The sequence below is a fragment of the Condylura cristata genome, unplaced genomic scaffold, assembly GCF_000260355.1.
Source record: "Condylura cristata isolate star-nosed mole 26May11 unplaced genomic scaffold, ConCri1.0 scaffold00006, whole genome shotgun sequence".
NCBI lineage: Eukaryota > Metazoa > Chordata > Mammalia > Eulipotyphla > Talpidae > Condylura > Condylura cristata.
This window is the reverse complement of record NW_004567107.1, coordinates 51,593,743-51,617,659: the sequence shown is the minus strand read 5'-3', so window position 1 is coordinate 51,617,659 and position 23,917 is coordinate 51,593,743. Positions and strand designations below refer to the sequence as shown.

The 23,917-nt window shown below is 35.9% G+C and overlaps 1 protein-coding gene across 3 annotated transcripts in view; it reads left to right on the top strand.

The window, feature by feature from the left end:
* The window catches only part of BNC2 (basonuclin 2), a 395,304-nt gene that overhangs the window by 142,976 nt on the left and 228,411 nt on the right, over positions 1-23,917 (top strand). For 2 of the 3 annotated variants that reach the window (XM_012721390.1, XM_012721391.1), the window contains exon 3: positions 20,772-20,855. The exons of the other annotated variant lie outside the window; for it this stretch is intronic. In XM_012721390.1, the coding sequence (XP_012576844.1) occupies positions 20,772-20,855 (84 nt within the window). The remainder of the gene's footprint in view (positions 1-20,771; positions 20,856-23,917) is intronic. 3 annotated transcript variants of the gene reach the window in all.

Below are 23,917 nucleotides of genomic sequence, written 5' to 3'. Positions count from 1 at the left end.
TATATTCTGTCTCCTAAGATTTTATGAAAAGGGAAAGTAATATACTGTTCTTGACCTAGAAAATTACTTATTCTCTCCTTTGAAAGAAAGGTCATTGAATAATTATGGTATTTTGGACTTGTAGCTCTTTGGTTCAGTGTCACTAAAATTTCTGATTGTTTAATTACAATTTCTGTTTCTAGTCAATATTGATTTAAAAAATCATAGTAATATGTCATAGAAAAGATGCCAAACCTAAGATTGGGAAGAACATTTGTTTTCTGTCATATCTCTGTGAGCTGGTGTTTAGCCAACAGAAACTGGTGGAAGCCCATCATTGTCTTTCACTTTTTTCTGTGCCCAGTTGTAGCCTTGAGGAGAGTCAAGCTTCAGTGAGTCAGGTAACTTTGTCTTTTTAAAACTAAGTGTTGAATGCTGCCCATCATGTATAGCATCTCATTTCCATTCATCAGCATTCATTTACATATGAATGTCCTGGAAATAAGAGAATGTCTGTTTGTTACAATTGCACAAGTGGCAAATAAAAATACCTCCCTTTAGTATAAATTACTGCTATTGGTCATTAAAACAATCTTAAAGTGAAACTCTGAATAGTTACCATCTTGGTCCTGTTTTTCTTCATATTAAGAACCACTTCCCCCCGCCAACCCCACCTCAATTTAATATTTTTAAGAATGTGATCTTAATTGAACTTTCTTGACACTTTTGTAGTTTTTCTAAAATTTCTACTCTTGCCTTTTTGAGTTGATATTGCTTGCACTTTGAAAACTTAAGTCTTACTATACTTTAATTTTGGTAGCAGGAAATACTGTCTTTCAGGTTAGACACTATCACTATATTAAAAGTTTGCTGAAATCACATTAGGGAACAATTTCAAAAATTTGATGTTTAATAAAGCAGGTTTTCTTAAAGGAACATTCCCTCTGGTTAGGCATCTAAATATTGGGGTATATTATCTTTTTTTTTTTTTTTTTTAACATGGCCCCTTCCTACTTAGTCTTGCTTTCCTTAGCTCTTTTGATAGACTCTATGGAACTATAGTCACAAAACTAGAGTACTGTTTAATTACAATTCAACTGTCAGCAGCTTCCCTTCCTCTGGGTGTGCTGAGGGACTTAAGTAAGTTTCCGTAAAGTAAATTCTGATGATGGCAGCTGGGGTTGCTGATTCAAGTTATTCCTTCTATTCTGTGTCACTTTTGACGGATGGTACCTAATGCAATCAACCACAGGCCAAGAAAGCCTTTTATTTGGTAGTGTTCGTAACTGGACCAGGAGTTCCCCTCCTCCCTGATCTCTCCTTCCGATGCCCACTCCTTCCTGCCACCCGACCAGTGCTTCAGAGCAAATAGAAGAGCACAAAAGAATGGCAGTACAACCTAGGACACACTTCTCCTAAACCTCCATTTCCCAGTGGTGAAACTGAAGCTGCCTCCCTTTGAGTGCGTTTTTGATAAATTTAAGAAGTCAAATCGCTGACACAGATAGATAATCCGAGTGTATAGGGTGAAGAGTTATAAATTAACACATTATTCCCTCTTAATGTGAAATACTTGAGAATGCATTTTCTCAGTCCCCTGACATCTACCCAGTGAGGGCTCGCATTGTACTTTTCAAGTGGCATTGATTTGTTAAAGCGCTGAATTAGCATCTCTGGCCAGCTGCTTGATCCACTGTTGTGTCGTGGGGCTCCAGTTATTCCTCTCTGCCCCAGCTATCCCCCTTTTACCTCCTTTCTTCTTTCCAGTTTTCTCCTTGTCATCATCATCATCATCATCTTTTCCACTCCCCCTCTTTTTTGTTGCTTTTTTCTCTTTATGTCTGTTTTCATCCCACACCATCTCTTCTTTTTCCTTCATCTCCTTTCTTTTCTCATCTCTTTACCTCTGAGGTTTGTACTCATTCAAGTTTAGTCTGTTAACTGCCTGTGTGGTGTCTCTGTGAGTGTGTGGGGGGGAGCGGGGGGGGGGGCGAGGGAAGGTTGATTTAGCCAATCCAGTGACTAAGTAGACTCTAGTTGAACAGAATAAATTAACATGTGTTTGAGCACTTTGTAAATAGAACTGGGTAAGGAAAAACCTTTTGGTTTTTAGTAATTAAAAGGTAACTTAAACTTTTAAATATATTTCTAAGTGTTACTTAATAGTAAAGCTTCCTTTCGTTAAAGGAAGATTAAAAACCCCTGGTGGTTAACACAGATTTGATCTTCTCACATGTACCTACTAATATAGGTCAATAGTCTGCACAAGTTTAGAGTTTTGTAACTTTCTGCAATACAGTGAACTCATTGTTAGACTTTTTAAAATTAGGTTCTTACTGTACTTTATTGTATAATTTCATATACATGTTTTTCATTGTTATTGTAACATGGTATGATATCCTAATACATGATAAATCACTACCACAGGAAGTTTGGATACTGAAGATTATAAAATTGGTTGACAGTATATTTAGATCTAACACAAAGTGGGTTATAGCTTCTTTTCGTAATATATTCCAAAGTTCCAGAGGTCGACATAGGAAATTCATCACAGTTCAGAGAGGACTTAACATGTTGCATGTGGATATTCACAGACCTTTGTTCTTTTCTTTCTTTGATACCTTTTTATCACAGTGTTAATTTGATATTTAATATAAACAAAAACACATCTGTCTGGATTTATATAGAAATTATCCTCTTATTTTTAATCTTAATTTTAACCATGGCTTCATATGGTGCTATTTTTAAATTTAGTACGTTTCCCACTAGTGACATTGAAATTGAAATTTGAATATACACTGATTTAAATAGTGCATATTCTTTTTGAAAAACAAACAAAAACCCAAACCTGAAAGGTTTATTGCTGTGTTTTTTGTAGGTTAAACCAACAGTTTGCTTTCAGCACTTACATTCTGAGTTGAATATATTTCACATAGGTTTTGAGTACCTTTGCATCTCTGTTAGAATGCGTTCCCTCCTTCTGACCATCTTCCCCAAATTAACTGTAATCCCCCCCTCCCCATTTTTTTTAAAGGTAATTGTTATCTCTGGAATTCTAGAATCCGAATGGCTTGGCTAAGGTGAAGGGATTAAAATGACTTTCAAGGCATGATAATGTCTGTTTAAAGGAAAGAAAAAGAAATAAGACAACTAGGGCTTAAGACTAATTCCAGCTACTAAGGAGACAAATATTACACTAAAGAAGACAATTTGGTTTTATTTAATATGTGCGTGTTAACTTGCTTAGATATCATCATTTTGTATTTTAGGTTATTCTGTTAGCTGAAATAAGGTGTTCTTCATTTGTTACAGAGTAGGGGACATGGCCTTATACTAGAAGATAAAAGCTGCAACACCTTCTGCCTTTTGCAGAGAAAACCACAGCTCACCTGGCTGCAGTTCAGGATCAGAGCAGGAGGGTTGTGCTGCTTTTAAAATAACTGCCTGTGACCATAATAGAGAGGAAGAATACTAATAGGGCAAGGCTGAAAGTGAAAGTGCCCCATATGAAATAGTTAAGAATCAGGAAAGGAAAAAAGGAATAATTAGAAAAGTGAAATAAATCTGCATGACATACTTGAGTAGTGGGATAGAAGCTGAGGATAAAAAAGAATGTTTATTTGGGGTCAAAATTATGGTGTCTAATAACTTACAGAAATAATCTTTGATTATAAAGGGCCAAATTGCTATACAACAGAGTAAAAGTCAAAATGTTTTAAAGCTTTTCAAATGTGATTTTAATTTTTCATTTTTGTCTGTGAATTTTTTGTTCAGTTCCTTGGATGGCAGAAATACCTGCACAAGTAATAGGTCAAAGTTTTAAAAAAATTGCTTTGTTTTGTTGCTTTCTTTTATGATAGTACTTTTAACCACATGAACTAGTTAAGTGCGGATGCTTTAGAATTCAACACCTTTGGCTTTTCTCTTAAATTCTCAGGAGAAATCAGAATTATTTCTGTTTTTGTATTTTGTAAGTCTAAATTAAATGTCACTTAAATGCGAGAAAGAACTGGCAGCTTTGATGAGTACTCCCCAAAGCAAACCATTTTGTCAGTAATCATAACCTAATTATGAATGCAAATGCAAAGTTTGCTTTTTTTAAAAAAAAAAAAAAGTCCAAAACAAAGGAGGGAAAAACAAAAACATAACATTGTACAGCTCATGGAAAAACATCTCTTACATTTGAACAGAAGACTTCAATAGTTGCAGTAATAATAAGAAAGAGCCTTTGGCAGTGGCCCAAGTCCTGTTGTGAGGGAGCAGCAAATGGCCTGCTCAGTGTGTGGCTCTGCAGAAGTTCCAGAGTGACACATGCATCACAAGCTGGTCACAATGCAGAGGGTCAGGGGTCATGTTCAAGAGCAGGGTGTTGCGGACAAGACTGAGGAAGCAGAGGTGGCCCCCGTGTGCTGAGTGTGTGGGTCTGTGTACTCCTTTCCCGTCAAAGCTGGCCCAGCACAGCCAAAAAAGCGGTTCCTTGGCAGGGTTTAATGGCAGGATGATGTAGTCTGTTGTGACTAGTGCATTCCTTTCAGGTTAAACTAGGGAAATGGCATTGTGTTAAAATTCCAAGTCGCATGAATGTTTTATTGCCACAGTGCATTTAGCCCTCTAGGGGAGTGTGTGTGGCGGTGTGGGGGTGGGGGTGACTTTGAGACTCAGGAACTATCAGAAGAACACTTCCCTTGGAAAATTTTTACCCACCAGCTTGAAGCTGATTTGCTGTGATGGTCACTTAGAAAGGTTTCGCTTTTTCCTAAACCGTGACTGTTTAAGGTCTTGCATTCTGGACAATTAACAGCTGAAGAAAATATGACAAGACATACGCAAAGAGGTTGGAGATAGAGAGGAGGAATGCGCCAGAAAGGAGCTAAACAGCCTTCTTGTGTAAACTCCCCCAGCCTGGGTCCCTGTTGCCCCCCTTCCCTGGGCTGTGTTTTGCTGTCTGCCTGAAGGCCAGGAGTGATCTGTTAACCTTGCACCACTGACGGGGAGGCCACTGCAGCTCATGGTACTGTATGTTACCACTACTACTCCCTCATTCCTTTTCACTGGCTGGTCCGGGATTTTTTTTTTTTTAACCATTTTTCTGTTAATAACGGTTCATGTTAGTCAGAAGGATACACTTTTGAATGCAGAAGGTCTGCATTAAAACAAAACAAAATTAAGCATGGTGCTTATTTTTTCTTCTTGGCATTTACAAGGGCTAAATCTAACTATTCTAATTCAACTGCAACCAAAGACTTCCCAGTGTAATTTAAAATTAGAAATTCTGGAAATGGGAGGGAGGTTTGAAGTTGCAGGTCATCGAGACTGTGGATCTTGTAAATGGATTTTGTTATGAAATCACTTGAGCTACTTTAGGTTTAAGAACATTTTTAGGCTTTGCATTTGTCTCAGATATATCTATTTTGCAGATTGCTCCAATGCTGTCCCTCTCCCCAGGGAAAAATCTAGTCTCTTTCACTGTTCGAATTGTTTTAGACTTACAGTTACTGAGTGGGTGTGTATGATTTGACTTCAGTTGTAATTGTGCATGTTACGTGTAATAATTACGTTTGCTTCATGATTTCATATGACTAAAGTTAATAGGACAGATTAAAATGTAGATTCATGAAACTGCTTTCTGATTTTGCATTGTGCCTTTATAAAATATTTTCATTTCTGATTCCTTTACCCCCTCCCCCATCTGTAGGAGAAATACATATTATTTTGAATTTACCTAAGACAAGATAAATAGTTTGAGATTAGCTTGAATTGCCTTCCTATTGCTATTCATTTCCAAACCTTTATACTCTGTCTGCATTTATGTTCTTAGGAGGTATCACATTTTCTTCCTTAATAGTATGTGTGTATGGATGTGTGTATAGTTATAGATATCTACACGTATATATCTATACACATATGTATATATAACTGTGTTTATCTTAGTGTGCACATACACTTTGATAACTGGCAAATGGATACAAGAAAACATTGTGGAATTGATAAACTAAGAACTTACCATTTATATTGATAAGTTATCATTTAAAGAAAAAAAGTTATGTAACAAATTTAGTTCAGGAATGTACCACAGAAAACTAAATTATGTGTAAGTTTGTGTTATTTATAGTTTTAGGCACATGATTTATATACTTCTCTAAAATGATGATTTTGTCAAGGTAGCCTTCCTGAGTTTAACTTGATTAAACTCAAATTAAAGCTCTGTATAGTGGTTTGTTCTTTATAAACAGATACATTCACATTGTTGATGTGAAGTCTTAAACCAACACACAGTCAGCACTATAGCAAAATAAAGATTTATATAGACTTGACATTCCAAATTTTACTTGAATTCATTAGATATTTTTCCTTATATTCTAGAGCATATTCACATTAAGGATTATTTCTTTTTACTTGGTGAGTTTTTGTTGTTTTTAGTTCTAAAATTTAAACTGCTAACTTGTGCTGGATTTATTTTTCCCTGCCAGTTTTAAGTTTATTTTCCCCAAGTATTAGAAAAACTTAACTAGCGGTATTAAATTTAGGGGGCAAAACATCTGTAATATACATTTAGGTAATCTGAAAATACATTAGTTATTTTGAATAGGATAACATTTTTTTGATTATATGAAGCATTTTGTGGTGATATTAAGTTCTTTTGAATTTATTAAAAATTTCCCATCATAATCCATAAAAGAAAGAGTGGAATTTCTCCAATAATCACATCTCTCTAAAAAGAAAACTTAGGAATTTTCCCCCTAAAAATCAGTTTCTCAAAAACAGCAGTACTTGTTCTTTTAACATTTTTTCTACTTAGAATTGCACCAATATTAATATTTGGCATTGTCAAACTCCTGGGGGCAGTTTAACAGTTGGTCTGTGTAAAGATTCTGCTGCTGCCACTTTCTAGTCTTGTGACCTTGGGTAAGTCACTTTATCCTTAACCTTTGTTTTCTTCAGTTTTCAAGAGGGTAAACAACATATAGCTTGGGAATTTACGTGGAAGAGGGAATGACACAACTCATGTGAATCTCTGGTACCTAGTAAGTATTCGATAAACTTTAGCTCTTTCTTTGAGCTTACCCTGTCGAAAAACTTATTTTGGGAACCTTGAATTTTTTGGAGTTAAAGGGACAAGTGTAAAGAAAATATTTTTGTTTCTTCAGTGATCTATAGAAATGATGCTATTAGGCATTCACAGACAACTTCCTTTTTTTTGAGTCTTTTGTGTCATCCATTAGTCTTACATTTTGCCAGGCTGCAAAATTCTTACCAGTTTGGCCTTCACTGCTGTCAGAGTGATGCTATTGTTTTAGTGACATCAGCTATAGCTAAAGGTAAAACAGAAGCAAAGTTGACAGATTTTCTTGTGTTCTGTTTATATTTGTATTATCAGTTCTAATAATTTGCTTGAATAGAAACTTCTTTCCTTATTATGCTTATTAGCACTTGAAAATAGAACTTAGTTAGATTTTACAAGGGGGAACCTAACCTTTGTCCCCCTTGTTTTGTGAATGTTCACTTGTAATTGTGGGATTAAGATCACTCTAAAACCAACAATGTTTACGCATCTCGGTAGAATTAAAGAAAACAATAGCAAACATGGTACATGTGTTTTTGGGCATTATGTTACTTTTATTTATAGTTTTGTACTATGCCTTAAGTGCCGTTAAGGGCTAGAGGACCATTTATTGAGCAAAAAGTGCTTTTATTGTGTTTTAATACTGGAGGTGCTTTTATCAAGTTATTGTATTCTCATGTGGAATTCATTAATATTGGCATAAGCGGCCTTTGGTTAGTGTTATTTTGCCTAGCCCTAATTTGAGTATTATGCATCTAAAATTCTAAGATAAATATTTGGCTTAGAATTTAATTTCACCTGTTACTAAATGAATGAGAATTAGCTGATACTTTCATAGCTACCTCTTAGCCCATAGCAACATGTGAATGTGGTACCCATGCTGTTTTATTAAATTATTGCATTTAAAGCATGCAGGGCAGGTACACTTATTTTCATTTTATGAAAGAGGAAATAAAAATGAAAACGCAGTACATTTGATCAAAAGTTTCTTATTCCTCTACTGTATTGTTCTCCTTTTAAAGCTAGCTAATAATAATTTAAAAAAAGTCCTGTTTTTATTTCATTTAAAATTAAATTTTATAAGAAAGCGGATACCTAAAATAGATAACAATTAGAGCTACTATTGCTGAAGTTCTTTTAGATCTCTATTAGAGACCTGTATGTTAGAAACAGTCTAATGCCTATAACATCCTGCCACCGCCCCGCCTCAAAAAAAAAAAAAAAGAGGCACAGCAAGACTTCTATTTCCCCATTTAGGAATTGCAGGTTTTATTTATTTTGTTCTATATTATGTGGAATTCATAGGAAAAACAAATGTCTGCATAATTTTAAAAGAGGCTGTACACCTAAGACAAAAATAGTGGAGTAAGTACCAAGGTAGAAAAAATTAGTTATATCATGTTACAGCATTTCACATGTTAATTTTCAGGGAGTCGATTTTGTTTAATCAATTGCAATGAAATAATTTCACTGTGGTAAAAGTCTTAAAAAAACAAGTCATACTTTTATATCTAGCTGGAGTCTATAAATGTTTACAGACTCTAGTTGAAATATTAATAGATTTTTCTGCTCTTTATTATGATATAACTCATCTGTAAAAAATATAAATATCCTTAGTGCATATATGTATAAATGTAAATATGATGGTATGGGTAGATTAATGAAAAAAATAATGTAAAAATCACATTATTTCAGATGAATTGTTTATAAACACATTACCTACATGGTAATTTTGTAAAATTTTATAAAACAGGAATTTCTTTTTTTTGCCTTCTAAATTTATATTGGGATTTTATATACTACTTCATAAGAAATACAATTTTATTTCATGATCTTAGTGTGAAGAGTTGAGATTTTTGAGCCAGATATAGCTCTGTTTTAATTTATTCTTTGTGTGACACTGGGAAAATTCTACAATCTTACTGAACCTCAGTTACTCCATTTATAAAATCTTAAAAAAGATTACTGTGAAGTGTGGCACTGAGAGTGTGAGTTGTGGTGGGCGTTGTTATAGTTAGTTCTTCTGTCCCTATTGTAGTTTGTCAGCTATGTGCATCATTCATTAGTACTTCTTTATCCATGGTGATGATGGGTGCTTAGTACTTGCATCATATGCCTACTTTGCCTTTTCGGTTACTAATTCAAAAATTACTTTTGCCAGTCTTGCATAAGCTTACTTCTGTTGAAGAGAAGAGAATGAGGGTGGAGAAAAAGCTCTCCTTTCTTACTCTTCACTGAGAATCAGTCACTGAGCAGCATAATTCTAAAATCTTACGTGGCTTTTGGGTACTTTATGAACCTTTTTATGGTAACCCAGAAGCAAGACAGTTACTGAATTAATACATTTCCATCAAGGGACTATTCTGTTAACCTCTCTTTTCCTCCTAAACCAGGCACGGTTTTGTAAAGAACTTTCTGTATTCACTGCTCAGGCTAATGCATGTAGTGGGGATGCTGGGTCACGGAAATGCATGTTATTGATAGGCCTGGAAGAGCTTTCTGTCTACAGAACAACAGAAAAGGAATAGTAAACTAGCAACAATAAAACAAACATGAAGAAAAACCAAAATAATATTTTTTATTTTCTGAGAAACCTAGTGCTTTATGAAATGCTCATTTTAAACTTTGCCCATTGTCTAAAATTTTAGACAATAGATTCAGCCTTTTTTTTTTTTAAATTTTTTTGTGCATACAGAACTGGGGTACAGGCCAGAGGCTCAGGGGTGGCGAGAGGCTGCACCAGAAACAGAGTGGGGAGCAGAACAGGCAGATAGACGAAGTACACTGCTGAGGGGAGCAGCGGGCGGGCCAGGAGAGGTCTGCCGCGCCATGTGGTCATCTCTGGGGCAGGCAGGGATCGAACTCATGCGGAATTGGCTTTAGCTTCTCAGTGCTGTGCTTTAATCCGCTGTGCCACCAGGGAGGGCCAGGTTCAGCCTTTTTTTATAGTAATTTTAAAAAGGATATATATATATGTTCAGACCTGATTTAAACACACACACACAAAAAAAAAAAAAACTAGAAAGAAGAGAGTAAAAACTGAAAGGCTGTCACCAAAGAACCATTTTATTAACATTTTTGGGTCATATTTCATCATTTACCTGTGCATACAAATGGGTAGATCACATTACATAAATGGATTATGGATATGTGACTTCCTTTTTTTCACTTAACCTTGTCATAGATATATTACCATGTCTGTAAATATAGGCACCCATCATAATTTTTAATGGATTCCTATTATTGGATATATCATTGTACCCTAATTTACCTAATGAATTCTTGGTTTATGGACTTTGAGGTTGTTGCCAGCACTTTTCTTTTATAAAGCATAGTGCTTCAGTATGAAATTCTTGTTTGCACCTGTATTCTGATTTCCTAAAGGTGAGTTCTTGAAACTGATGTTGTTGAAGGAAGAGATATAATTTTGCAGTTTAAAATAAGGGTTGGCAAGTCTTTTCTGCAAAGAGCCAGGTGTGTTTTTGGTAGTAATATGGACTCTATAGCGACTATTTAAAACTGCTTTGTAATTGCAAATAGTCAGAGACCAGTAGAATAAAGAAATAGGCATGGATATATTTCAGTAAAACTTTACTTACAAAATTAGGTAGAGTAATAGCCTTTGCCCTATAGGCTGTGGTTTCTTACTTCTGGCTTCAAGGAAAGTAGAAACTTAGTGTTGTAAATTTATCCCAGGTGACTGTTAAGCTGCCTTCATGATATTTTAGAAATAAATGTGTACCTATCTAAGGGCAATTAATAGGGCTGTTACTTTCTTTTCAAAATACATGATAGTCTAATCTAAGTTTAAAAAACTTAATAAAAGAGGTTTCATAGCTGATTCTGCTCTGAGGCCTAATAATTTAAAAAAATATGCCAACATGTATTTTAGCTTTCCAACATTTAGATTTAACCTTATGTTAGCCATCTGTTAAGGTGATGTTGTGTATTTTCTCAACTTTGAAGATCACTTTGATTGAATCAGATGGTAGTAGTATCCTGAAGTAAGGTGGAAGGAAAATCCAGTAAGAAGAATCACTTCAACAGAAATATACCACAGATCAACAGGGTGACATTGAATTAGTTTCTGGACCTTTATATGCTAAATTATATTCAGAAGAGAGCTCTTTGTATAAACGGTGACTTCCTTGCATTTTGAATTTATATAACATAGGAATTATTGGCCTCTGACTGTCTTAAGGGTATTTGTTGAGGATCAGATGGAATAATGATAAAGTTAACATCATTCTACTTGTCACATTGGGTCACTAGTACCACTATGAATTTTAAGAGATTTACTTATTACTTATTTTGCATATATTTGCTTGCCCTCTGTTGTGTAGAAAATAGAAAAGAAGTAAGTCACTTCTTGCTTGTAGGAGAAAAAAACATATTTCAAGCCCAAGACTGTACAATTCTGAAAGTCCTATAAATGATATAATTCTGAGGAGATTGCTTCCACCTGGGGATATCAGGGAACTGTGGAAAAAGTTGAATCAGGAAATCCAGTTTCAAAAGTATAATGCAGAACAGGTATTTCAAACAGCAGCACAAGAACTGTCAATTAGGAATGCTAAAATCATTTGCCAGAGATATCAGATAATCTAATTAAATTGTCTGCTAAGGAGGAGGAGACGATAAATCTACAAAGTCTGTGTAGAGCTAGATTGAAGCAACTTTTATTGGTAATTTATGGGGAGCACTAAACATCATCTAGGAAAGTATTTTCAACAATTGGAGGGGGTTGAATAAGGCACTAGTTGGTGAGTGTGGAGTGATCAAATTGGGATTATTATAAGGGTTATGTCAAAGGGTTGGTCATACACATTTAGAACTGATCTGTAAGGAGAGAAATGATCTGAAAGGTTTGAGGGGGACAGCTGAGGAGATTGAAAAGGAAGATGGACAGGCTTTGTGAATTTACTGGGTTTGGGAATTGAACATGATCTGTGGTTCTGAGTCTTTGTTAATAATATGGTGATAGCATTGCAAAATACTGCAGTTGGAGAGCTATAGGAAAGAAAGGATAGCAGTAAACTTAATTTGCTTTGCTTGTTTAGCTTGATATGTTAACTGGAAACTTGGAAATTTCTGGTGGGAACTTAAAGGTGTAAGACGAAAATTTACATTAGAGACAAGGTATAGGAATTTAACACTATTTTCATATAGATGGTAGAGGAAACCTGCGAAGAACATTACATAATTAAAATGAAAACATGTAGACAGATTGTTATTTTATCGCATTTCTTGTTATTAAGTTAATGATAGAAGTATGTGAAGCTACTAACACCACCAAGAAACAAAAAAGAAAACCATGTGTTTTATAATAAATAAAGCCTGATATGTTCTGATCTGCTTCTTTAACTTCTAAAGTACTGGACTAAAGTATTGAAATATTTCAAGTTTGGAAAAATAACCTTATTTTATAAGATCCCTAAGGGAATTAAAAAACAAACAAACAAACACAAAACTCTCTTTTATTTTATTTTCTCACTTTTTTCTGAATCCTCAGTAACAAAGAGATGCCTGTGGTGGTAGAAATTTATGCTCATTTTGACCTGATAGAGAGCCCTGCAGCTTCCATCTCCTCCAGAGACAAGTGCATGTGGAATGGGAGAGTGATGGTGGTTGTGTGAGGTTTTGTATGATTTTTTTGCATTTTCTCTTTTTAGTCTAGTGTCTTCATCAGGCTTGGAGGGAGAATTACACTGCATGACTTAAGTTGGGAAAGCAAGTCTGAATCTCAGTCTTCCCATTTTCTTTCTTAACATTGCCTGTTTTTAAAGTTTGCATTCAAAGAAAACCATGTTGATTTGTTGATAGTCAGCATACCACTCTGAGCTTTAACAACATGGTAAACTTGAACCTCCTGTTTTATAGCTGTCAGTATGTTCCTCCTTGAAGTTTACTCTTCATAGCGAGTCTCACTTATGTTATATGGGGCCAGGGATGAGTTCAGTGGAATCTGCATGTATAGCCAGCCGGCCTCTGCATTAAGTCTAGTATTATGTGCTTATTGTATTTTACCTCCTAAGTCATATTTGGCTAATTAAACTTTTTAAAAACATAATAGGTTTAAAGCAAGTAATTTAAAAGGTAACTTGAAAAGTTGAATTATTTTGTAGAGGAGGTATAATCTCTCATCATTGTCACATAACATATCTTCTCAAACACTCTTTTCTGCTTACATGCATTAAAAAAATATTTATGCATACAAGAGCTGGTATGTAGAAGCCGAAGATGTAGAGGGAGAATGAACTCAGCAGAAGTAGAGTGGGGAGCGGAACAGGTGATTGACTGAGATTCATTGCTGAGGGAGTGGCAGGTGAGACAGGAGAGGTCTGCTGTGCCATGTGGGTCACCTCCCTGGGTTTGAACTCTGCTGCAATTGCTTCATAGTGCTGAAGCTTACCCTTCTGTGCCACTAGGGAGGTCCCTGCTTACATATGTTTTAAATCACAATTTTCTGTTAAGTATAGTTAAATTTAGGGAGAAAAAGTTTTTGATTTGTCATATCTTATGCCTTTAATGAAGTAGGTCAAAAGTAAATGCACCTACTTTGTTCTGAAGTGAACTTCCTGAAAAGCGAAAAACAAAAAAACAAGCCAGTTCCTCGGACAAAAACCAGTGCTTTGGTGATCATTACTTTAAAGTACCCCCCAACAAATATAGTACCACCACGTTCCTGTGATTAGAGATAGTTAAATTCATTCTCATTCTTGACTGCTGTAGAAAGCTAGGAAGAAAAACTGAGTAGAGCAAATGCAGTGTTAGAGTTGCATCGTGACCCAGATTATTTAAATTTTTTTTTTTAAGTTTAAATAAATGTTAAAGCCAGCTTCGGCCCCCCAAATAATTTCCTTTTAAAGTTTTCATCAGATATTGGTGGGCTATCCCTTTGCTGCTTAAGTTGCTTGCTTATTTTGACTTTTCTCTTAAGCGTTGCCTTCCTAACTTTCCATCTCTCCTTTAGAGAGGGAGAGATTTTGGAAGAGCCTACGTAGATCTTATGCCTTGACATATACGTCTTTTTCTTCTTTTTTTTTAAAGGCATGCATGTCTTTTCTAAACCTTAGTTACCATTGAGAGATTTTTTTGCCTTGCTAGTTCTTTTTTTATTTTTCTATCCTATGTAAGACAATGGTTCTCAAACTTGAGTGGTTATCAGTGTTACAATGAGGCCCTGTAAAAAAAAAGAAAGAAAGAAAGAAAGAAAGGTGGTTGGGCTCCATCCCCAAAGTTTCCATCCATCAGAAGTTCTCAGGTGGGACCTGAAAATGCATTTCAAATTTGTATCCATATGATTCTGACTATTTTATTCATTGGCTGAGTGATGTACCTGGGAACACTGAAGTGGACTTTTGGTTTTGTCTATCAATAACAATTTGCTGTACCCCTCCTCCCCAAAACAGAAAAGTTTCTTTTCAGACACGTTTCCTGGAGCTCCTTATTTTTAATTCATAGGTTAACCTACTAGCATGAAAGAAAACTGAGATAATTGCCTTAAGTCATACTTGTGAAGGTTTTGGTTGAGGCAGGAGTTGGAGAGAGTGAAATGTGCTACTTGTTACAGCTTCCCCAGCAAAGACATTAAGGGTCATTCTAGCAGAGCCTAAGTAAATCGTCATAGTCTTTCTCAGCACAGCCTTCTAGGAAGCCTTCTAAAAGTTGATTGAGCTGGTCCTAGTTTATAATGACGTATATTTTACTTTCCCCAAGTTGTTTATATTAGCCCTTTAATACTTGAGGCTTGCTTTCATCTCCACCAAATTTCTGTCCCAGTGTCCCAAACTTGTCAACCTATAGGAGGGCACATGGGGGGGACCTAGCATTTACTGATATGTTATGTACCAACTGCCTGCTTAATTAGGTGCTTTCCAGGTGTCCTCTCCTTCAATTTTGCCAATTGTTATAATTTTATAGATGGTGGAAACAGGACTCCATATTGATTTCATGGTGTCTGGGATTTAAAGGGAGACCTAATCTCAAAGTCAGTGTTCTTCTAATATGTGCTTTCAGATGGTTGGAGTTGAGCCTTAAAAGGCAGGGGAAAAAAAAATAACCTAGGTATATGTAAGATTCTTAAAACTTCACTTAATGTTCATTGTCAGACTTGACAATATTGCTGCCTATAAAGCAATAACTCGGGTACTTCAATTTTCAACCATGATTGCAAACTAATTACAAATTAAATGTTGTAGTTTTATAAGTATGAAGCCCACCCATGGCATAAGTACAAATAACTTTATTCTATTTTCTTCAATGCTAAAACAAGAACTAGAGAAGTAAGCAAACTCTGTCAAATGGTAGAAGGCTTTTTTTTTTTTTTTTGCAAAAACTATTATAATAGTTGAGAACTTTGCCTTAATTTCAATTCTGTATTTGTTGTCTAATGTGGAAGAAGGTTGTACTGATATGCCTTGGATTTTTTTGTTTAAAAATAAAAGAATGCAATGGAAATTTCATATCCCCTTACTTGTCTGATGTGGGAATTACTAAATATTATGTGTAAAGTGTTCTGGAAGAAAGATTTTGTGTAATTTTAGCATTATGCATGGTCCATTAGGCACCTCAGGGTGTCAACAGGGAAGAGAGAATTTTACCTTATATCCCATATTTCATGGTATAAAACCAAGGTATTTTTGTTGTTGTTTGTGACTGTGAAAATCTGTAATCTTACCTGCTGTGGTTGCTCCTATCAGAGCTGGGAACCCTGTTCTCTGACTGCTTACCCTGAGGGCCAGCTCCCCAGAGCCAGAAAAAAATGAATCTCAAGTCGTTTCAGGTTGCTATGTGGACATTTTGTCCTCCCACCAATCGTGTTCAGTGCCTGTCACGTTGTTGAGTAACGGAATCACAAACTTGACCCTTTCCCGTTCTTTCTTCTCCTATCCTGACCCTGCATTCTTTGTTCTAGGATGACTCTAGAGGGAACACTGTTCCCTGCCTGTTCAGTTCTGTAATCTCTCTCTTACCCTTATCATTTTCCTGTTGATACAGTCTTGCCTCATCTAAGGCCTCTAAAAGAATGAGCATATTTCTGTCCATTCCATACTGGAAAAGGGATAAATGTGGTTTGACTCACCAACCCTTTTGTGAGAAGCATTTTCATTCTGGAGCTTTAGATTCTGTTTCCCTGGGCCTTAAATCTTAACTAGGGATTCCATGGTTGAGAAAGTTTAGGTCTGGACTATTGTCTTCTAATTAAATGATAGCCTGAAAAATTGATGGTACATCTACTATGTTAGTTCCCCTTCCTACTTTCTATTTTTGTATTTATTTATTTTGCAGCAGTGTGTTTAGCATATATCTCCATCTTTACAGTGTTGGGTAATTAACTTACTTCTTTATCTGTTCTTTTTCACAAGGGCTCCTGGCTGACTTATTGTCAAATCCGTTTCACTTAATGGTCTTCCTGTATTCTTTGTGTTATTCTGAGTAATTTTTCCTCTTGCTGCTTGGCATCAGCTCACCAGTGAAATTAGGTTGAAGTTCTATCTGCTTTTTTCTGAATTGTCTCTGGGTCCTCTGGTGGGACTCAGTTTTGGGTTATGTTGTTTTTTCTCTTTCTCTGGTTTGAAAACCAGTTTTGTCTATCTGTTCATTTCTAAGCTCTTCTGGGTTCGGATAGTTTCCATCATCTCTTTACCACTAAACTGAAGCCACCAAAACATACACTTGAGTACTGATCTGGGCTTGTGGCCAGCCTAACCAAAGAGACTTGAGCTGATATGGAAGTTAGTTTGTTTATTTAGGCTGTGACTTTTATAGTGCCTACCAGGCAAATGCCTACCTGAATGTTTAATGTCTAAAAATTAAATTTCAGATGGGCCCTGGCTCTGCTAAAGCACCCCAGACTTTCTTAACTGTTTTTCATGGCCACTCATTTCTAAGTTGTCATTTCTGTGCTTTTCTTCTTTTGTCCCTTTCATGGCACTTACCTTCTCTATCTATTCAGCTTCTAAATTTTGAATAGTACTTCTGTTTACAATGTGGGATGATGTTTATTTGCTGTGTTTTCAGAAGTCTGGTGGTCCCTAGCAGTCCTTTGTGTGATTTTAGTAAAAAAAAGAGAGAGAGAGAGAGAGAGAGAGAGTGTGTGTGTGTGTGTGTGAGAGAGAGAGAGAGACAGAGACAGAGAGAGAGGGAGAGAGAGAGATTGAGTGTGAGTATAGGAAACCTGCCATATTTCCTCCCTGCCCCAGACAAAATGTTTTTTTTTTGGAAGCCCTTCTGACACTGAAGTGAATGCCCACTGGCCCTCCTTTGCTGAATTCTCTTGAGAGAAGAGAGAGAGGTCTTTATGCTTGTTGTCATATCTTTTGTTTCTGCTGATTTATACACAAAGTAAGTTGTAAGTAGCTTTCTCACACACCATGATTCCTTTGAGGTATGTACAGGAGAGTACACGTGCACTTAGCTTCAGCTTACCCTGGGGATTTTAGAGGGTCCCTTTCAAAAGCCTCTTACTTCCTGTTACAGTACCAGTGGAATGAAATTTAGGTGAGTACTAGGCAATTGTCATCCCATAATTAAACCTGTGGCATAATGTTTAGAAATATTAACTGATCAGTATTTTTCTTTGTGTTTTCTTTTTTAACTGAAATGCTTTTATTATTTTGAAACAAAAGATACAAAGTGGCAAAACGAATACAAATGGAAAGTTTTCAGAGAAAAAAGTCACTGAACAGTTTGTAAAAAAACATTGTACAACTTTGTTTTAAGCTATGGCATTGAAACACTAGAATGAAGGAAAGTGGATAAGATCCCCAATCAGTTTAAGCTTTGTATAACAATGGAAACAGTGGTTACATAACACTTTTTATTATTTTCATATAAAATGAACTGATACTAAAGTTAGGCAATTTATGCCATTTCTTTTAGTCGCCTTTTTTTCTTTTTCTTTCTTTCTTTTTTTTTTTTGATCACTTGTAGTAAGTGGAGTAATGAACTGATATTAAAGTTAGGCAATTTATGCCTTTTTTTAGTCACCTTTTTTTGATCACTTGTAGTAAGTGGAGTAACTATGAGGCTTCTGAATAGGTGTGCCAAAGTATAGCTAGGTTTTATCAATTTCCATTTTTTTTTTTAATATTTGTATTTTTCTTGCTACATTTTGTATCAGGTTAGCAAACATTGCTTGCTTGGAGGGGGAAGTATAGTCAGACTGTGAAATACTGCAGTTTTTGGTTTGAATCACAATATTTTCATCTTTAAATATGGGAGTCCATTTTTGTGGATTTTAAAGGGATTTGTGTGTGTGTGTGTGTGTATGTGTGAGCTCAGAATTTCTAGGATTCTAAACTTAAAAAAAGAGTGCCACCCACTTCCCTAGTAGTTCCTTCTTGTGATTTGAATTGTTGAAACATTTTAACAGTTTCCTTCCAACTTATTTACAGACCTTTTTGTTTTCTCAAAAACTATATTTCTAAGTGTCTGAGGTCGTGAGTATAATTGTAGTTGTTTAACTTTCTCCTTTGCACTGGAGAGTATTTATAAAATACATTCTGTGAGGATAAAATAGTACTAGAAATTTAGTATTCTTGATGGGTTAAATAATATAAAGAGGGAATTATTTTAGGTACATAAAGTAAATATTAACACTCAATTGTCAATATGTACATTCTGGCTTATGATTCTGCTTTAATCAGTTAAATAGTCACATTTATTGAGATTTTTATAGGAAACATTTTGAGAGGATGTTACTTTGGTATGGGATAGTCTAACATTTTTTTCTCCTAATCCTTCTATTGCACCATAGGGAGAATTACTGAAGCAGAACTCATTAGTGCCCCTCCATATGTCAGCTGAGGGTGGGATCAGCATCATCCTCTATGTGACAGGACACAAATATACAGTGTCTCTATTCTTCTCCATGCCACATTTCTTCTTATTCCTCAAGTTAGAGGGTAAATTCACTTATGTTGTTCTAGACCAAAGAACAAGTAGCAGGCTTTGATTTCTGACAGCACCTTTTCCATTTCCTTCAATTGTCTTTCTTGTCATTTCTTTCATGTGAAGTTTTAGCAAATGCCTATAGGATGGATGCCACTAAATGCAACTGTTGTGTGTTTTTCATTAATTTCTTTGCAATATGTTCTCTACCATGTTTACTAAGTTAGAGTTTTGAAACTTTCTAGCAATTTAATCTGAGCTAGTTACTTACCTATCCTAAGCCTTGTTTCTCTTTTTTTTTTTAATTTGCAAAATGGAGGTGCTCATCAATGGCACATTGCAGATACTCAATAAATGCGACTCCCTTTTCTAGCCCTCTTGGTTTCTGCTGATGGAATTTGTGTATAAAGAATAGTTAATTTGAAAGACAGATGGACAGAGGAAGAGAAAATAAGAGACTTGAGAGGATAGAGAGTTGGATCTAGAAATACTGAATTTTTTGGGGGGGAAGATTTATTTATTTGTGCATACAGAACTGGGGTACAGGCCAAAGGTGCAGGGGTGGTGAGAGGATTTGCCAGAGTCAGAGTGGGGAGCAGAACAGGCAGAAAGATGAAGTACACTGCTGAGGGGAGCAGAGGGTGGGTCAGGAGAGGTCTGACGCACCAGGTGGATCACCTCCGGGGCAGGCAGGGATCGAACTCATGTGGAAGTGGCTTTGGATTTTTAGTGCAGTGCTTTAACCCGCTGGGCCACCAGGAAGGGCCTAGAAATACTGAATTTTATTGACATTTGTTTAAATTTGGATAAGTGAACTGATTTGTGGTTTCAGAGGAAGAGAGAAATACCTTCTAAGGCAGTATACCTGGCAGAAAACTAATTTCTTAAAAAAAAATCCATTGAAACAAATGATCCTAGTTGGACTTAAAAATTATAAACAGCAGAATACCAAAGGAGGGATTCTATAAGGAAAGAAGACACAGGAGAGATAAAGCTGATTGATGGTTTGGGAAGTTAGTGCCTGTTTTGAAGTAATTGTTAGTGATTCCAGATTAAAAATAAAAGTCTAGAACATATTGTAGATTTCTACTTCTCCCCCTCTCCCCTTTTTTTGTTTCAAATTAAAAAATAAAGTACAATGAAGTACAAAAGTGATTGGAGTATTTATTCAGGATGAGTTTGACTACTTGTAATGGATAACTTAGTTTTGAAAGTGAATCTAATAGCTTTCAGTTTTAAAATTCAAGGTACAGAAACATAATCATTAAATTACAGCTCTCATATCAAGTAACCCTCTTATATGTAATTTAAAGATAAGTAAATAACAAAAATGTCTGCTTATGTACTAGGCTTTACCAAAAAGGAAAGGTAATTTGAACAGATAAAGAGTGAAAAGGAATTTACTCATTACAGAATGATTTTTTTTTTAATTTCCACATGAGAAAATTAAAAGATAGGAAAAAAATCCCTACAATGTGCATCAGGTATTCTGTTTCTGTCCCCTGCCAACCCCCAACCTTTCTTCATCTCCTTCCTTTCTTTTTACTTCGATATTTATTAAATGCCTACTTAGTACAACATACTGTCTATGTAAAGGGAAATAAAATGTATAGGTACTTTTCTTCTTGAAATTTACCTTTTGGTAGTTAATAAACTTCATTGTGTGATATTTACAATATATGTGACTTACAAATTGTTAAGGACCTGTGAAGCTAGAATAGCCTGTTACATAACCATATTTGGCATGTCCCTGCTTCTGTCTGGGTCAAGTGTATTTGTGTGCAGTTATCTGCAGCCTCCACACCCAGCATCTAACTCGGCCGTATTCCCCCAGGTTCCAGTGGCATGTGCTGGCAGAGTGCTGGGTGCAGACTTTTGCCCAAACCTGGAGGAGCCAGACCAGAGGCTGGAAGTCCAGGTTGGAGTCTTATTGTTTTATAAGTTTGGGGTGGTGTTACAGAACCAGAGGTCCCTAAAAGCTATCCAGATAAGTCAGTGCCACCAGGAGATGAATAACCGTTACAACAGGTGTCAAGGAAGGACCAATGTAGCATATATGCAGCAAAAAGTCCTCTTAGGACAAGTTGTCTATACTAGAGATCATTCATTTATTTATTCACTAAAGAAATGGTATAGACTGTAGCGGATAAGAACAGTTTCTGAAGGCTGACTGCGTAGGTTGACACAAGTTATTGTGGCATCAGTGGCAATCATTCAACCTAACTGAGCTTTAACTTCCTCATCTAAGAACTGCTCACTGTACAAGCTAGTGTACTGGAGCACTGATGTTCCGTGTATACCTAGGAGTTAGAGTTTGACACATAACACACACTCAGTAAATATTAAGTCATCTTTTTAAAACATTAATATCTTTGCTAAACACCATGTTAGGCACTGGGGATACTTAGTGAGCCAGTCACACTTTCTTAGTTATTGTCTTCTGGAGAATACAAGCCATTTAACTGGGACCTCTAGTACAAAAATAGGACTTAATGGTAAGTATTCCCTCCTGGCAGATTGGGAGATATGTTCTGTGGCATTTATTTAGATTTATTAGCAAAAAATTACATTTTATGAAAAAATACTTAGAATTTAGTTCATTTTCCTCAGTCACTAGGTAGTTTGTTTTATTGCAAAATAGAACATGGTATCTTGGCTAAATAGAAAATGACATCTTGTCTCCACTTCCATGTATCTTTTAGTTTTTATAGAACTTGTATGCTGATGATGTTTTAACATGGATGTTATCCCTAGCATGATCAAGTTCATGCTGTTTTCTCCAGGACCACCATTTGGCATTGTTTTCTAAATTTTTAGACTTTGAGGGTTGAGCCTGGTGAGCTTGGTTTTTGAAAAATTTTTACTGATTTAGATGCCTCACAAGAGAAAAGTGAATAGTTTTAAAAATTGACTTCTTCACAGTGGGACTGAAGGTGGCAATGATGATAGGAGGTGGTTTCAGTTTTTATGGCACAGAAGAGTACAACATCTCTTGCACACCTGCTCTTGGCCTAGGGAAGACCACCTGAGCTCTGCTCTGCCACAAGCTGGTACTGTCTGGGTGGTGAATGGCTCTGATACATCAGAAAGCAGGTGTGACACATATGAGACATGATCGTGCACTTCCCAGTTTTAGAAAGCTAACAGCTTGTGTGTGACACATAAATGCAGTGTGATGGAAGACTTTTTGTGGAGGGCAGTCTGATCCTTGACCTCATTGGGTAGGACGAGTGATGTTCTTCAAACATATCACCTGGAATGGTCTGTCATGGGTGGTTGTTGAATAATCTGTTTTTGAACCTTGAGTTATGTGCAAATAGCAATGGGTTTTGCAGATGTGAGTTTGTGAAATAAAACTGAGAGACCAGTGGAGCATATTATTTTGACATACCAAGGGAGACAATATATATTTACAAGTTTAAATGAAATCCTGGTTGTAGGTGAACAGATGTGGAGTTGATGATTCAGCTTGGGCCTTAAAAAAAGACCAAGTTCTGGGAAAAGAAAGCAAAGTACTCATTTTTGTTGGATTCTCATTTGCAATATCATCTTGGTGGACAGCTTAGAAAGGATGAATCTATTTAAAGATAGTTCCAGTGAATCAATGAACTAACTAGGGCTCACTTGAACCATTCCCTTCCACTTTTCCTCTTTTTTTAAATTGTGGTTTCCTTACATTTTAATAATATGTGATACTTGAGCATATTATGTTATTAAAACCTTGACGCTTAATGCATTATTTTCAAACTAACAGTTCCAGGAGTCAGTTTTAACTTGAACTCTTCATTCTTGCCATACCATGTATTCTGATCTTTTTGTTCTCCTAGGGAGTGAGCCACTGCTTATTAGTCCAACTCTACACTCCAGAGACATTACATAGGACATCCGACCAGGGTCTATCAACTCTTAATACTCGTACCTCAGGATTTCCCTCAGGACCAGGCATTGTAACCACCAGAGGATTTAGTGTTTGGCCTCTAGATTCTGAGAATAACCTCTTCTACACCTTGATTTAGGAGCAATGATGTGTTTATATCCTTTCCTAAGAAGGATTTTCATTTATATACATAGTCCTGTGTCTGTTTTGTTTTTATATTTCAACCTATGTGCATTTCTCACTGCTGCTGGAACCCCTTCTTGTTCTTACCTGTTTCCTTTGGCCCTAAAATTTCAGATGGCTTAGCAGCTTTTTTGGTAATCCAAAAACCAATGACACTCTTTTATGAAGACTCTTTTTTGAATGACTGTCATCCTTAAAGTCTATGCCTGACTTGACTTTTGCAAGGGCATTTGTTGATTTTTTTGCAGTAACTATGCTTGATTTAGAAAAGTAGTTGGAAATCAAGGCTTTCATATACTGTCTAACTTTGTTGATTATGCTCAGTTACTGTTGAAATATGTATTACAAACTACTTTATATAACCTGAAAGGTTAATTGATATATCATAGCAAAAAATTGGGCTCTTTTGTGATTATTTTAAAGGAAATGATTATTCTGATTTAGCACTATCTTAATGGCTGTTAAGTATTTTATTTTGAATCAGAGAAATGTTACTTTCTTAGTCAAACTGTGCTTTTGTTACAATTAGCCCAGCACAGTTTCATTCTTGTTTGGGAATTCAAGATGTGGGGTTTGACTTGATATTTTTCACCACTAAAGTGCTTAGAAATTAGAGTAAATAATGAACCAATATTTCAGTACCAGATTAGACACAATTTACTGTGATGTTTCATAAACCACAGACTCCTTTCTTCTGTGAATGCGTGAATGATCACTTTTTTTTTCCAGACATACCGGGGTGCAAGTGTAAATTTCCATAAAATTTAAATGAGGTGCTTCCTGTAATTAATGAACAATTGTGGCTGCTCTCTAGTCTGCATTGTAATTAACCGTGATCAGGCTTGTTTAGTGATGACACTGTTCCTGTAATAATTTGACAAGCTACTGTGAATTTGCCAGGTTATTAAACAACCTGCAGC